General features: G+C 36.4%; 1 protein-coding gene across 7 annotated transcripts in view; it reads right to left on the reverse strand.

Annotated features, from left to right (window-relative positions):
- Positions 1-15373, reverse strand: part of CPNE8 (copine 8) — a 236390-nt gene that overhangs the window by 60113 nt on the left and 160904 nt on the right. For all 7 annotated transcript variants that reach the window (XM_021922180.2, XM_021922179.2, XM_031650418.1 and 4 more), the window contains 2 exons: positions 12870-12923; positions 11779-11840 (listed from right to left, as the gene is read on the reverse strand). In XM_021922180.2, the coding sequence (XP_021777872.1) occupies positions 11779-11840; positions 12870-12923 (116 nt within the window). The remainder of the gene's footprint in view (positions 1-11778; positions 11841-12869; positions 12924-15373) is intronic.

A 15373-nucleotide genomic window follows, 5' to 3' on the forward strand; every position in this document is an offset into this window, starting at 1 on the left:
AATGTTTATGACAGTCTTCTTAATATTCCTAAAAGTTTGTTTTCTAGATCTTACTTTAGATGAGTTCAGTTTCGATATGATAATGTCCATGTGAAAATATTTATAGACGGCAGAATGGCTTTGTTTTTATTAGATTTAACCCTACTCAGCACCGCAGGGTTTAGCTTTCCACTAATTTGATAAATGAAAGTACTTGGGTGCCACAACAAAAAGCATTATAAAAAATCCTAGACATGTATATTTCATTTTTGAATAAGAAATTGGATTAATGGAAAAAAAAAAAACTTTATAGTGTTGCATGTTCTGGCAAAATGTGCTCCCTGAAGCAACATATCCAATGCAATGACACTTTTTTTTTTTTTTTTTTTTTTTTTTTTTTAAGAAGAGGTCTCGTTCTGTTGCCAGGCTGACTGCACGTCAGTAGCATCATCATGGCTCACAGCAGCCTCAACCTCTTGGGTTTAACAATCCCTGCACCTTAGCCCACTGTAGCTGGGAGAACACACATGTGCCACCACACCCAACTATTATATTTTTTAATTTTTATGGAGATTCGGGCCCATTATATTGCCCAGGCTGGTCTCACACTCCTGGGCTCAAGAGATTCACCTGCCTCAGCCTCTCAAAGTGCTGGGATTACAGGCGTGAGCCATCATGCCCAGCCTGCACCAATTTTATAAAACTAAGTTCAGTGTTTTACAGAATTATTTCAATTGTTCAAGTATTTTTAAGTAAAAAAAAAAAAAAAAAAAAATCTGTATGGGGCCTGTTGATGAAGGAACTTACTGATATTCAACTAGCCTCTACAATAAGTAGTATCAAGAAGCCCACTTTAGTTTTTAAGATTAGCTTATGATAGGTAGATAGTGCTTTTAAAAAAAATTTCAAACAAGATTTAGATTTAGGGTTGAGTTTGGGTTGGAGTGAACAGGGCTGTCTGGACTGAAAGAAGTATCCTGGGGTTATCCTCAAACAGAAATGAACTGTAAGAAAGTGATTTTCACTGGCTTTGTAAATTTGAATACATACTTTTTTCTTCATGTCTCTCATAACTAGGGCAATTACTACAACAATATGATGACAACAATATGATGAGCTTAGACATGTTAGAACTCTGAGATTTTTCATAAAATTAATAGCTAGCATTTAGTGTTAACTATATGAAATTTAGTTAACCCTCACAGCCATTCTATGAAATAGGCATTGTTATTTATATTCCTGTTTCACAGAAATGAAAACAGGTTATGCTAGCAAGAGGCAGATCCAGGATCTGAACTGTACAATTAATGCCAGAACCCAAATTCTTTGCCACTACTATACAATGCCTCAATTATCTGCAACCACTTCTTTGCAATTGGGCTGACTTTTTCCCAAACATTTATTCCTTACTGAATTTCTTTCCTAGAAGTTCCTGTCCACTTACTCTCTCTCCTATTACCTTTTCTCATACTCCCTTTCTCTTAAGACATGAAGAAAACAAGCAGTTTGTGCTTTTAATCTTGATTTTGCCTTTCCTCCAAGTAACTACAATGAAGATATAGAGTTCAGCTGAGACAAATTCTAGTAGAGGCAATATAAAAGCATGTTTTCTTATTCCAGAAAGCCTGGTCCATCTGTTTTATCTGATCATTGCTGTATGACTCGTGGAGAGAGTAAGATCGCAAATTGATAAGGTCTGAGAGAGACAGATGTGAGGGTTTGTATTCCAGTTTGTCACACTCTGTATTTAAAGTTATATTTTTTCATTATGTTTTAATTTTGCTAAGAAATTTGGAAGAAAAAAAGGGTAGAAAATCATGCTCCAAATGGTTAATTAGTCCGTACTTACTCAATGGCCACTCTGTGTTCAGACCTACAAAAATATTTTAAAACTACGTCTCTTTGAACAAACAAATCATACAAATAAACAATGAAATTGATACCCAGGAAAATTAGTATAAGCTCACCTGGACTGGCTGGATTAGAGTTTGGCCTTTCTTCAAAGGAAAAAAATGACAGTCTGTAGACCTCCAAGTTTCTAACACACTCAATTTTCTGATAAAAGCATAGACCAGGATTTCATGTTGACATGAAATTCTAGTGGCTTAGCAGGGACTCAGTGTGCAACGAAGTTTGTGATCTGTTTTCCCCCTTCATCTGCCAATCAAAGAGATGTGGGAAACTTTGTAGATATTTGTTTCTGAGTTAAGGTGATAGGGAAGTAAAGTGTCATAACACTTGAGAGACATAGAGGACTAAAAGGCAAAAGAAGCAAATTGAAATTTATGATTCTGTCTTCAGATACTTAGTGTGAGCTGCTGGGAATATGGAAGTATGTATTCTACAAGTCTGTAAAAGTGAATAAACCCATTTCACAAATAATAATAACTGAAATAATAATGATGCTACCTAAGAAATTATCTTAGATTTCTTAACAGTATGTAATTTGAAAGGAATCTGACATTGTCCTTATTAATGATAATTGAAGTATTCAATGTCAAAGGTTAGAGATTACTAAATAAACATTTTAGGTAGACAATTGTATTCAAATTTTAATATCTAAAACTATTTTTAATAAATAAAGAGGAATAAAGTAACTACAGGATAAAAGTACAGAGTATGATTAAAAATGACGACAGCAAGGTCAATAATCCAGAAGAGACCATCAGTGTTTATTATAACAAAGCCCCTTCATGAATATTATTCTTCTGTTCAGAAAATAAAACTTTTTACTATTTCAAATCATAGAATGTATCTCATACTCCAGAAAAAAACATGGCACTGCTTATAAAAAAAAAAAATCTAAAAATTAGATTCGTATTTCAGAGAATATTTGAATAAAAATTGGATTTTGGTTGATTTAGAATGCATCTGTCTCATCCGCTCACTGTGTACCTGAATCCATAAATCTGTCTACTGCAGCTAAACACACTATTTTAGGGATTGAGACAATGAATGAAAAGTAACAAACTAACAACCTGGTTTCACAAACAATCAAGCTTGTATTTTCATGTAAATACCTACATCAATAATAACTAAACTAATGGAAGTGTATAATATTGAATACTAAGAACCAGGCCTAAAAAGAAGTTCCTTTGAAGGAAAAGATATTAAAAGGCTATGAAAACAATTTTGTTTAGTAGTTAAATGTGTTTTTTCTTAACTCTGCATAATTTCTAATTGGATTCATGAGTAAAAAACCAACTTAATATTTTTATAATTTTCGATTCCCTTATTTTTTTGTGAGAAGAAACAAGAAGAGATAAAATTTTAAACTGCAATTCAATAAGTTCTTTCTGTGAGTTTAATTGCAATGTTTGACTCTCAGCACAATTGCTAAACAGTTCACAACAGCTGCCTGTTTCATACTCTTTCTCTATCCCCATGCTCCCTTGCATCTGGTCTAAGAGAAATATTGTATAAAATTAATGTAGAGGACAAAATAAATTCAGGAAAACTCAACTAAGTATTTGGATTAATCAGAGCTAGCTATAAAATCAATACAATTGTTGTTAATGATATCTTACATCATAATGTTTCACCCTTTTGATGACTTCAAATTTTGCTTGTCAATTCAGATTCAACATGAGCATAACCCGACAGTGGAAAGGTTATGGTAATTAGGCCCCTAAATTGATGCAAGGATAGTTTAACATACATAAGTCAATAAGTGTGATACATCACATAAACAGAATTTATAAAAACATATGATCATCTCAATAGATGCAGAAAAGGCATTTAATGAAATCCAGCATTCCTTTATGATAAAAATCCCTCAACAAAATAAGCATGCCAAGGACTTACCTCAAAGTAATAAAAGTCGTATATGACAGGCCCACAGCCAAAACCATACTGAATAGGGAAAAGTTGAAAGCATTCCCCCTGAGAACTGGATCAAGACAATAATGCCCACTTTCACCACTTCTATTCAACATAGTATTAGAAGTCCTACCCAGCGCAATCAGACAAAAGAAAGAAATAAAGTGCATCCAAATTGGAAAAGAGGAAGTCAAACTGTTGCTGTTTGCCACTGATATGACTGCATCTCTAGAAATCCCTAAAAACTCATCTACAAAGCTCCTAGATCTGATAAATGAATTCAGTAAAGTCTCGGGTTACAAAATCAATGCATACAACTCAGTAGCACTGCTATACACCAACAATGACAAACTGAGAATCAAATCAAGAACTCAATCCCTTTTACAACAGCTGCAAAAAAGAAATAAAATAAAATACCTAGGAATATACTTAAGCAAGGAAGTAAAGGATCTCTACAAGAAAAACTACAAAACACTGCTGAAAGAAATAATAGATGACACAAATAAATGGAAACACATCCCATGCTCATGGATGGAAGGAATCAATATTGTGAAATGACCATACTGCCCAAAGCAATCTACAGACTCAAATGCAATTCCCTTCAATACCAGCATCATTCTTGACTGAATGAGTTAAAACAATCCTAAAAATCATATGGAATCAAAGAACTCACTCACATAGTTAAATAAACACTAAGCAAAAAGAACAAATCTGAAGGCATCACATCACCTGACTTCAAATTATACTACGAGGCTATAGTTACTAAAACAGTATGGTACTGGAAAAAAGTAGGCACATAGATCAAGGACCAGAATAGAGAACCCAGGTGTAAAGTCAGATCCAACTAACTGATCTTCAACAAAGTACACAAAAATAAAAACTGGGAAAAGAACACCCTGTTAAATAAATGATACTGGGAAAATTGGCAAGCCACATGTAGAAGAATGGAACTGAATCTCCATTTCTCACCTAATACAAAAATCAACTCAAGATGGATCAAAGACTTAAATTAAAGACCTGAACCATAAGAATTCTAGAAGATAACATCAGAAAAACTCTCTGGACATTGGCTTAGGCAAAGAATTCATGACTAAGAACCCAAAACCAAATGCAACAAAAACAAAAGTAAACAAATCAGACCTAATTAAACAAAAAGCTTCTGTACTGCCAAAGAAATAATCAGCAGAGTAAACAGACAACCCACCAGTGGGAGAAAATATATGCAAATGATGAAATCTGACAAAGGACTAGTGTCCAGAATCTATGAGGAATGCAAACCAATCAGCAAGAAAAAAACAATGACCCCATCAAAAAATGAGGAAAGGACATGAATAGACTGTTCTCAAAAGAAGATATCCAAACAGTCAACAAATGTATGAAAAAATGCTCAACATCACTAATTATCAGAGAAATGCAAATTAAAACCACAATGAGATACCACCGTATTCTAGCAAGAATAGTCATAATTAAAAAGTCAAAAAACAATAGATGTTAGCATGGATGTGGTGAAAAGGGAACACTTTTGTACTGCTGGTGGGAAAGCAAATTAGTACAACCACTATGGAAAACAGTACGGAGATTCCTTAAAGAACTAAAAGTAGAACCACCATTTCATTCAGCAATCCCACTACTGGGTATCTACAAAGAAGAAAAGAAGTCATTATATGAAAAAAACACTTGCACATACATGTTGATAGCAGCACAATTTGCAATTACAAATATATGGAACCAACCTATGTGCCCACTGACCAACAAGTAAACAAAGAAAGTGTGATATATATATATACCATGGAATACTACTTAGTTATTAAAAGGAACAAAATAATGTATTTTGCAGCAAATTGGGAGCAGGTGGAGATCATCATTCTAAGTAAAGTAACTCAGGAATGGAAAACCAACTATCCTATGTTCTCACTTATATGCAGAAGCCAAGCTATGAGAACGCAAAGGCATAAGAGTGATACAATGGACTTTGGGGATTTGAGGGGTGAATGTTGGGAGGGAGGTGAGGGATTACAGACTACGTATTGGGTACACTGTATATTGCTCAGCTGACAAGTGCACTAAAATCTCAAAAATCACCACTAAAGAACTTATCCATATAACCAAAATCCACCTGTACCCCCCCAAAATTATAAAGAAATAAGCCTGAGGCCAGAAAAAAAAAAGGTCCCTGAATTGATGATGCCACCTTAAGTCAGCAACAAAACCATCCACAAATGCAGTAATCAGTGCTCTTATCTTGGTATTTTAAGTTAAAAGTGAGGAATTACTATGATTCACTATAAAAAACAAATTAAATTCAGCAATTTGTTCCAATTACCTTGATATATCATACTTATTATGTATTATGGAAGGGCATCTTTTTTTAAAAAAAGCTAACCTTGATAATTCCATAGATCTTCAAATGTACTAATAAATATGCCCTCCAATATATTAATTTGGGTGGTTTGGTTGATGATAGCCCGAAGTGTTTGTTTATTTTATTCTTTTGCAATGTCATCAGAGGGCATAAAGGCCAGATGAGCTAACTTAAGAAGAGTCTCCCCTGAGGCATGCTGAAGAGGAGCGGGATCAAAGACCAAGGTGTGAATATTGCAGATGTTTAGCTGACTTGTTAAAAAAGGAATGTAGCTCTAAGGAATGTAGCTCCAAGCTATCTTTCTGTGTTTTTTCTTCCTTTGAAAATACACAGTCCTTTATGGTGGAAGTGGGGGAAGAAGGAGCAGAAGACAAAAAATTCTTAAAGGTCTGTTTCCAAAGACACAGCTGGTTTGACATGAGCTTTTACAGAAAACATGAAAATAGCTGATAAAAAGGTTTTACAGATGAAAACTGACAAGGACTTATATCTATTAAATTAATGAAAATGAAAAAGGAGGGGCACTATTCAGAAAAGGTAAGGATATGGTAAACATCCTGCATAGATTTGGGGAGTATAAATTCTTAGAGTCTTTTAGCAATACGATTTAGAAATATCTAACAAATTGTGAAATACATATATCATTAAATTCAATAACATTATTTCTAGGAAGGAACTCTACAGATATGCTAGCACATCTATACACAAGTGCACTAATGAAGTGCATAAAATGCCAAGTACCATGTATATATGTTGCAGCTTTGTTTATAATAAAATATGTATGTCACTAAAGCATGTATTAACAGGAAATTTTTAAATTAAACGATGTACAATCATATAATGGAAAACTGTTTACAAAAAGGTAGTAATGACATACTAGCATATACACACAATACATTTAATAATCAAAACATACAACGCAGTGTATTGTACATAGTGTGATCCCATGATTATAAAAAATAGTAATAGCAGATGTTAGCTATTATCATACACAAATTACACCTGAGAGTAAGTCGATAGGTTAGAGTAAGCCTTCTGTCAAAATGCAAACAATGATTTCAGAGTGAAGAAAAAATAAATAAGATGTCATTAAGGTCATGGAAGAGCTGGAAGATAGAATTGAATTATATCCTTTTACAAACGAACTTCAGAATATCCAATTCATGTGAACTACAGGAAATTAAAGTGTAGATATTTTAAATGATTTGCCTGTCACTGTATAACACAAGGGTGTCATGACCAAGCTAGATCTCTTTACCATAAAAGTCAAATTTTAAATTTGTGCCCCATTTGGCTGGGTGTGGTGGCTCATGCCTATAATTCCAGCACTTTGGGAGGCTGAGGAGGGCAGATCACTTGAGGCCAGGAGTTCAAGACCAGCATGGCCAACATAACGAAACCCCTCTCTACTAAAAATGCAAAAATTAGTTGGGCGTGGTGGCACAAGTCTGTAATCCCAGCTAGTTACTCGGGAGGCTGAGGCATGAGCACTGCTTGAATCCAGGAAGCAGAGGTTGCAGTGTTGCCAGCCTGGGTGACAGAGTTAAGACTGTCTCGGGGGGGGGAAAAAAAAAAAGGGAAAGAAATTGTGCCAATTGCTTTAAGAAGTCCTTCAGGGCAAAGATATATAAATACATTTAAAGATACATAATACGATGATTATTATTGCTTGTTGATTTGGATTTCACTATCCAAAAGAATAAGTTAATACCTCTGTATTTTACTTATAAACATTATATATTATAGTGAATAATAGTTAAATGTATAACTGTAATACATTTTAAGGCTATTACATACATTTATAATATATCTTTGTATAAAAACAATGGAAGGTATGCAAATAATCTTTTTTCATGTCCTTTTCAAATAACACAGTTTTATAGAAATTATCTTAGGTCTAGTTAGATTAATTATGTAGTGAAACTTAAACTATATTTCCCCAGGTCCCATTTGTAAATCAGAACTTGGTTCTTGTAAAAGCCTCAAGAAGCCAGGATTGGAGCAAACTGTACCCCGTAAGTTGGGGCTCCACTTATAGAATAACTAGCATTTCTTCCTGCACAGGCAGTGCTGTAAGTAGGAAGCGTGTAGCTAAGAAAAAGAATCCTAAGGTTTGTAAGCAACAGAAAAATACGACAGCGTGATAGAGTTAAGACTGCCATTGCTCTAGGTACTGTAGAAACCCATTTGCTCTGATTAGCCCTAATAATTTTCAACAGGAGTTTGAGAACAAACAGTAAAAGTGATTTATTGGCACCAGATTCTGAAATGTTTTATACTGATAGACTCACACCCAAAAATTGCTAGATTTGCACTGCTGACCAAACGTACTGGATATCTGTTATATATACACATACATACTCTTCACATGATCACAAAGCAAAACAAAGAAAACAAGACAAAAACTGAAAGAAATTTATAACATTTCAATACCACAAATCAGTATTTCTATATGTAAAATATAACCAGATATATCAAGTAATATTTTTTTAAGTTGTAAAGAAGGTGCTAAGGGATGTCCATTTACTTACCTCATTTCTTTATCAACTATTGATGGCAGCAGCTGCTCAAGACAGCCTTATGCTGCCAGCATGCTGGCTGCAGCAAGGAGGTGTAGCCAGGGCTGCATGCTCCAGGGAGCGTGCGGGAGCCGGGGACAAGTGGGATCTCCACCTTTTCTGAGTAGGGGCAGGAGCACCAGTGGGGAAACTGTAGCCATCCAAGCCATGGCTACAGACCCGGGACTCCCAGGCCACTTCTGCTCCATGAAGCAGGCAGGGGCCGCCCCCTCCCATTTCCCCACACAGTTGCAGTTGCCCAAACCGCAGCTGCAAACTCAGGCATCCCTGTACCCTTGGGGACCCAGGAAGGGCCCCTGCCCTCACAGGCTGAGAAGTGCCTCCTCCCACTGCCTGGCTTCTCCCTGCTGTTCGCTTCCGCTCTAATCTTGGAGCAAAGTCAGGGCTGAGCCCAGGTGCCAAGAAGAGCAGCAGCAGAAGGCAGACAGATTCCTGGGCCGAGGGGATGGATGGCTGGTAAGGATGGGGATGATCAGCAGCAAAGAGGAGCTACCTGCTCTACGGCCTCCTTTCTGCTGAGCACTTCAGAGACCTGCAGGGACATCAGGACTGTCAGCTGCAGAAAGGAGCAACCCACTCTAGGGCCTTCTCTCTGCTCGGAGCTGGGGAGATGATGAGAGGGCCTGCCTGCAGAGAAGAGCAACCCATTCCAAGGCCTCCTATCCATTGAGAGCTGGGCAGATGATAGGACAACCTGCCTGAAGAGAGGAGCTTCCCACTCCAGGGTCCTAGCTCTGCTAGGAGCTAAATAGTAGGAATGGCCTGGCTGCGAAAAGGAGCTACCCCCTGTGGGTCTCCTGTGAGCTGTTCTATTGCTCAATAAAACTCCTCTTCATCTCGGCTAACCCTTCACTTCTCTGCATATCTCATTCTTCCTGGTCGCAAGAGAAGAACGTGGGACCTGCCAAACGGCGGAGCTAAATGAACTACAACACAAACAGGGTTGAAACATACCCACTGCTCACCATGTTGCAGGCATAGAGAAGGATAGAATAGCTGTGGCCCCTGGGGGAGCCCAGACCTGGGAGCTCCCTCAGCCAAGGCTGTGACTTCCTTTTTGGGGTCCTGCAGTGCCTACCATCTTCAAGCTTTCCAGGTGCCACCAAGGAAGCTGCTTGTGGTGCGTCTGGTCCAGCCACAGCCTCACAGAGAGCTGGCACCTGTGCCAGCACCCATAGGTGCCCGCCCTGCTGCAGCAGCCAGCATGTCAGACTGCACAGTGGCTGGATCCCATGCTCACACACCCCTCGCCACTCCATGCCTGATACACCCTTGGCAGGCATGAGACCCAGGCTGGCAGTGTGAGAAAAGTGCAGCCTGCTAGGCCAAGTGGATGGAACGAGCCCAGCAGGCCTGAGCAAACTCAGGAAAAGGCACCACCAGCCAGAGGTTTCACGCCAGAAAAAGCAACACCCCAAAGATCCTGTAACACTATTACCTACTACTACTAAGGAGTTTTTACAGAAATATATTTTTATGACAAATTCAACATCCTATTTTTCTATCTTCTAAAAATAAAAATAGGCACAGACATTGGAATACTAAGAGTTGGCAAACTTTTTCTTCTACTTTGTACTTTATTGAAACAACCATTGTTGCTTCTCAGTCTGTGCAGCCACTTTGCATTTTGGATGCCTGTATATAGCAAAGAGTACTCATTTAAGTAGGTACTTTGTTTGTTTGTTTGCTTTGTATCCTTAACTAAGAGCAACAAGAGGCAAGCTCTCTGGGTTTTGTGAAGTTATCTTTGTTCCCTTGGTACCCCCATTCCTTCATCCCCTTTTTCAACCTGAGGACATTCTATCAGTGAGTCTTCATGGGGTGTGGGGGAGTTGCTGAATCATAATTAGAAAGAGGTTTATATGAGTGATATTCATCATGAAGTTACTAAACACATTCAAATTTGCTTTGCTCCACTTTTGCATATTGAAAATACAAGGTGAAGGAAAATAGAGTATGTAGACATTTTATACTGCAAGACAATGAATGCTTGTTTTAAATCTCTAGGGATGATATGGTCTGACTCTGCGTCCCCACCCAAATCTCATCTCAAATTGTAATCCCCACAATCCCCATGTGTCGAGAGAGGGATCTGGTGGGAGGTGATTGGATCATGGGGGCAGTTTCCCCCATGCTGTTCTCATGATAGTGAGTGAGTTCACATGAGATCTGATGGTTTTGGAAGTGTCTGACAGGTCCTCCTTCACATGCGCTCTCTCGCCTACTGCCATGTAAGACATGCCTTGCTTCCCCTGTACCATCGGTCATCCGCCATGATTATAAGTCTCCTGAGGCCTCCCCAGACATGTGGCACTGTGAGTCAATTAAACCTCTTTCCTTTATAAATTACCCAGTTTGGGGTAGTTTCTTTATAGCAGTGTGAGAACAGACTAATACAGGGGATGCTTGGTCAGGTTAAGAAAAGGAAGAAATAGGTTAAAATGAGAAGCAAAACTGAAAATACTTCCCTGTTTACGAGGGTATAAGAACTAACAGTACATTACCAACACAGGATCTGTCTGGGTTTTGAAAAGTTTCAAAAATGGTTACAACTATTTTTTTTCCTGAAATGTATTCCTGTCTGAGAGCTGTAGGACTGCATAAATGACTACACCATCCATTTCTGCATTCTGATTTTATGACAAGGCACATTCCTTTAATATTCTTAACCTAGTATATATATTTAAATCAGGCCCTGAAGCTTTACACCTATATTACAAATAATGAATAGTGCATGTACAATGTCCTATGTGTTAAGCAAACAAAAACATCCTATGAAAGTGCACATAATAGCCATTATTTACAACTATTAATCATACAATATTTTCTCTTGGTTAAAGAAAAGTTACAATTTGCCCCAAAAGTAACAGCTCTAGGTATGTACATTTTTTACTTTATATCTGAAACAGAATTATAATAGGCTTGCCATCAAAATATAATAAAGGTGATCATTTCAGTGCCAGGTACCTCGTGGTAGCACTTGTTATACAAATTTTACGGAATGCCTAAGCAACAAAACAATTCCAGAAAATGACTTACCCTCCCTTAATGTAGTCAAGGAATGAAACTTCTGTTTCTACCAAGAAAGAGAGTAAAGTTACCTGAAAAAGAAAAAGACAGAATTACCTTCTAGTTGTTTGTGACCCCAAATAGACTTTTCTAACTATTAGAGAGAAAATCATATTTCTTTGCATTTTGAAAATCACTAAAGACATTATTTTTTATTAACATCTGCTAGGACTGATTGTTCTTACATTTAAAATTATCTGAAGGAAAGGGAGCAAAAAAATTAACCAATGTCTTTCTATGACCAGTTTACTTCCGTTGAAGAACAGCATGAAAATTATCTACAAGGACATTGTGTTACTTCCCATTTTAGATAAAAGGAAAGATGAAAAGGAGTTGGAAAATGGTTAAAACCAAAAAACCAAAATCAGTGAACAAAGCCTTCAAGAGGAAATGTGTGTTTTCAGTGATGGTTTTGTAATGAGCTCATCTAATATTTTAACTGTCTTGCTTTATAGAGATCTTTCAAAGAAAACTGAGAGAAAACTTAGATTTTGCTTCTCCCCAAAAAAGTTAATCTTAAGAAAAAGAAAAAACTGCAGTATTTTTTTCTTAAAATAGGATGACACTGATTTTTTATAATTTTTGATACATCTTTGCATCTTCTGTACTGATTTAGTATATCATTCCCACAGAGTTGTCAATTTTAATGACAACTTTTTTGAATGAGCACATACACATCCCATGAAATGAGTCACAGTTGTTAAGTTTAGCCTGTAAGGAGTATAGTATTTCTTACTACCACTTGTGTTTTTTATGTCTGCCTGATTCATTACACTCGGATTCCACTGAACGAAGAGTTCATAACAAAACTTCAGCGTCTCTCAGAGGCCTTGCAGCCCCTAGGATTATCTGCAAGAAGCCAAGTCAATACCTTCTATAAGGTATTCTTCATTACAATCAGTCCCCTGGGAAGCTGATTTTTCTATTGTGTTCACTCATATTAAAACCCTGAGTGAAACACAGCTCAGTTTAATTGCTTCCAGTAGGATTAAAGATGCCATCTACATATATGCTTATTCATTTATTTTAATCTTTAATAAATAACATAAAATTTGACTTACTGTTCCAGAATTACTATATTTTTTCTTTTTTCCTTTCTTTTTGGGATTCACCACCTAAAAAGCAGATAAAACAATTAAAATGTGTTACGGTTTACATTGAATTTTTATATTGAAGTTTTAAAAATGTGTAGTTTAACCTGCTGCCTTCACTTCTTATGCATGTATGCATTTACAAATGCTTTCAGCATGACTTTGGATGATCATTCAGCAAAAACTTCCCTACAAAAGTTAATACTGACTATCTTAAAAAATGTTTTGTCTGTAATATTCTTCTCACCTGTACATATTGATTACCCATAACTATAGTCACGTTCTTGATATGATAGAGGCTTTTAACATCTAATGTCCTAACTAATTATTGCTTTATAGAAAAATGATGGGTTGTTAAAGTATATTCAAGTGACATAACTTTAAAAATTAAATACACTAACACAGCAAATCATCCAATGTGTGAATATTTAAAGGATCTATTAACTTAACTATTTCTTTATAATGATGGTAATTTCCACCAGTTACCCATGCTACATAATAATTGGTAAAGGTCTGGTTTGTAGACATAAGATTGGCTTTTTGACTATTTGATCCATGAGTAAATAAGGTTGTACTTCTATACTTCATAAGACATTAGGGAATATAGGGAATATTACGATAAATAAGACCTGCCAATCTAATAGGATAAATGTAATACATAATTGCCTGAAGAGAGACTTCTTCAAATCATCTCAATCCAAAATATGGAGAAAGCATTTGACAGGGAAAAGAAGATGAAATAGTTTATGAATAAGTATTATTTGAACCATAATTTATTAATTTAAACTAGGGCTTCAATTAAAAAAAAAAAATACACCATTCTAGAAAGAAAAACAGGCAACTGATCCAGGTTGGCTGGGGCAGAGAACCCACACAACCAGATGAGAAGTGAATCTGAAAAAATAAGCTGAGGCCATGTTAAGGAGATCCTTAATCCTAGGCCAGGGAGTTTGGATGTTATTTAGTTGATGTTTAAACAGGAGAATGATATAATAGGTCTATAGCAGCAGTCCCCAACATTTTTGGCACCAGGGACTGGTTTCATGGAAGAAAGTTTTCCCACGGATGGGGGTGGGGAGGATGGTTTCGGGATGATAACTGTTCTACCTCAGATCATCAGGCATTAGATTCTTATAAGGAGAACACAGGAGGCAAAGCTCAGGTGGTAATGCTCCCTTGCTTTCGGCTCACCTCCTGCTGTGTGGCCCAATTCCTAAAAGTCCACAGGCCTGTACTAGTCTGCATTCTGAGGGTTGGGGACCCTTGGTCTACAGGATAGAGTTGTAAGGTGAGAAAATGAAGGCAACAGTTAGGGTCTTATTTTAAATTTTCTATGCAAGAAGTAATGAATCATTAAATAAGGAAGCCCCATTGAAAACAGCTCGCAAAAAAAAAAAAAAAAAAAAAAAACTAAGAAAACAGAATAAAGTACATTTTTCAGATTTAAGTAGAAAATCTACAGGAGAAATTGGTCATTCATTCATTCCATGCATTATTTACTGTGTATTTCAGAAAGCCCTAACTGAACACATTCTACAGGAAAACATGCAACAGTAAGGATGTTGAGCATCATTGGCAAGATCACACATTTTTCAGATGGTTCAATGGTTATACTATTAAATATGGAGCAGGTTGTTTGGAGGAGAAAGGTAATGTTTAATCTCGAGGTTTGAAGAATTCCTCAATTCTTCCAGATAATTTGAGGAACACAGCACTCTGAACAATATATAGGAAATCAGTGAATAAAATTAATTCAATCAAAAGTTTGAAAATAAAAAGTTCAGCAATACATTTTTCTTGAAAAACTGTATTTCAGTATTTTTCTACCTAAAAATCATTCATCTGGCATTATGCCTTTGGTTTAGAAGAGGTTTTTCCTAAATTTTAGGAGTAACTTTTTAGTAGAATTTCATAAGCATCTTTCAGTTCATATGAGTCTTTTTGCTGTCAGCACATCATAATATACTATTATCATAGAAAAATTACCTTATGACTTGGTTTTAAATTACATAATTAAATTTAATTGCATAAAGATGTTTTCATTTAATCATATAGGGCCATTTCAATCGCCAATAACACATCTGATATAACAATAATAAAGTTATATAATATATAAACATAGTAGCATTTGTCACTTCTAAAACTAAATAATGAACTAGGGAAGTTACTTTAGAATGATGGAGTAAGGCTCTCTGAAAAGTTGCTCATCCATAAAGACAATGAGAACACCAGCAAAAATTGTCAAAATCAAATTTTTTCATGAATCTGGAAATTAATCAAAGGCTTGCAACAATCAGTGATCACTCATTCAAGAAAAAGAGTAAATCTCACTATGTCATTTTAACTTGCTTTACTCTAAACCTACTTTCCCCAGCTCTGTATGTAGTAGCATTGAAAACCGTCAGCCTAGCAACTACAGTAGCTGTGTAAACCAACAGTCTAAAAGCCACTGGAGGGGACGGAATGGATATGAA

The sequence above is a fragment of the Papio anubis genome, chromosome 9, assembly GCF_008728515.1.
Source record: "Papio anubis isolate 15944 chromosome 9, Panubis1.0, whole genome shotgun sequence".
In the NCBI taxonomy this organism is placed as follows: domain Eukaryota; kingdom Metazoa; phylum Chordata; class Mammalia; order Primates; family Cercopithecidae; genus Papio; species Papio anubis.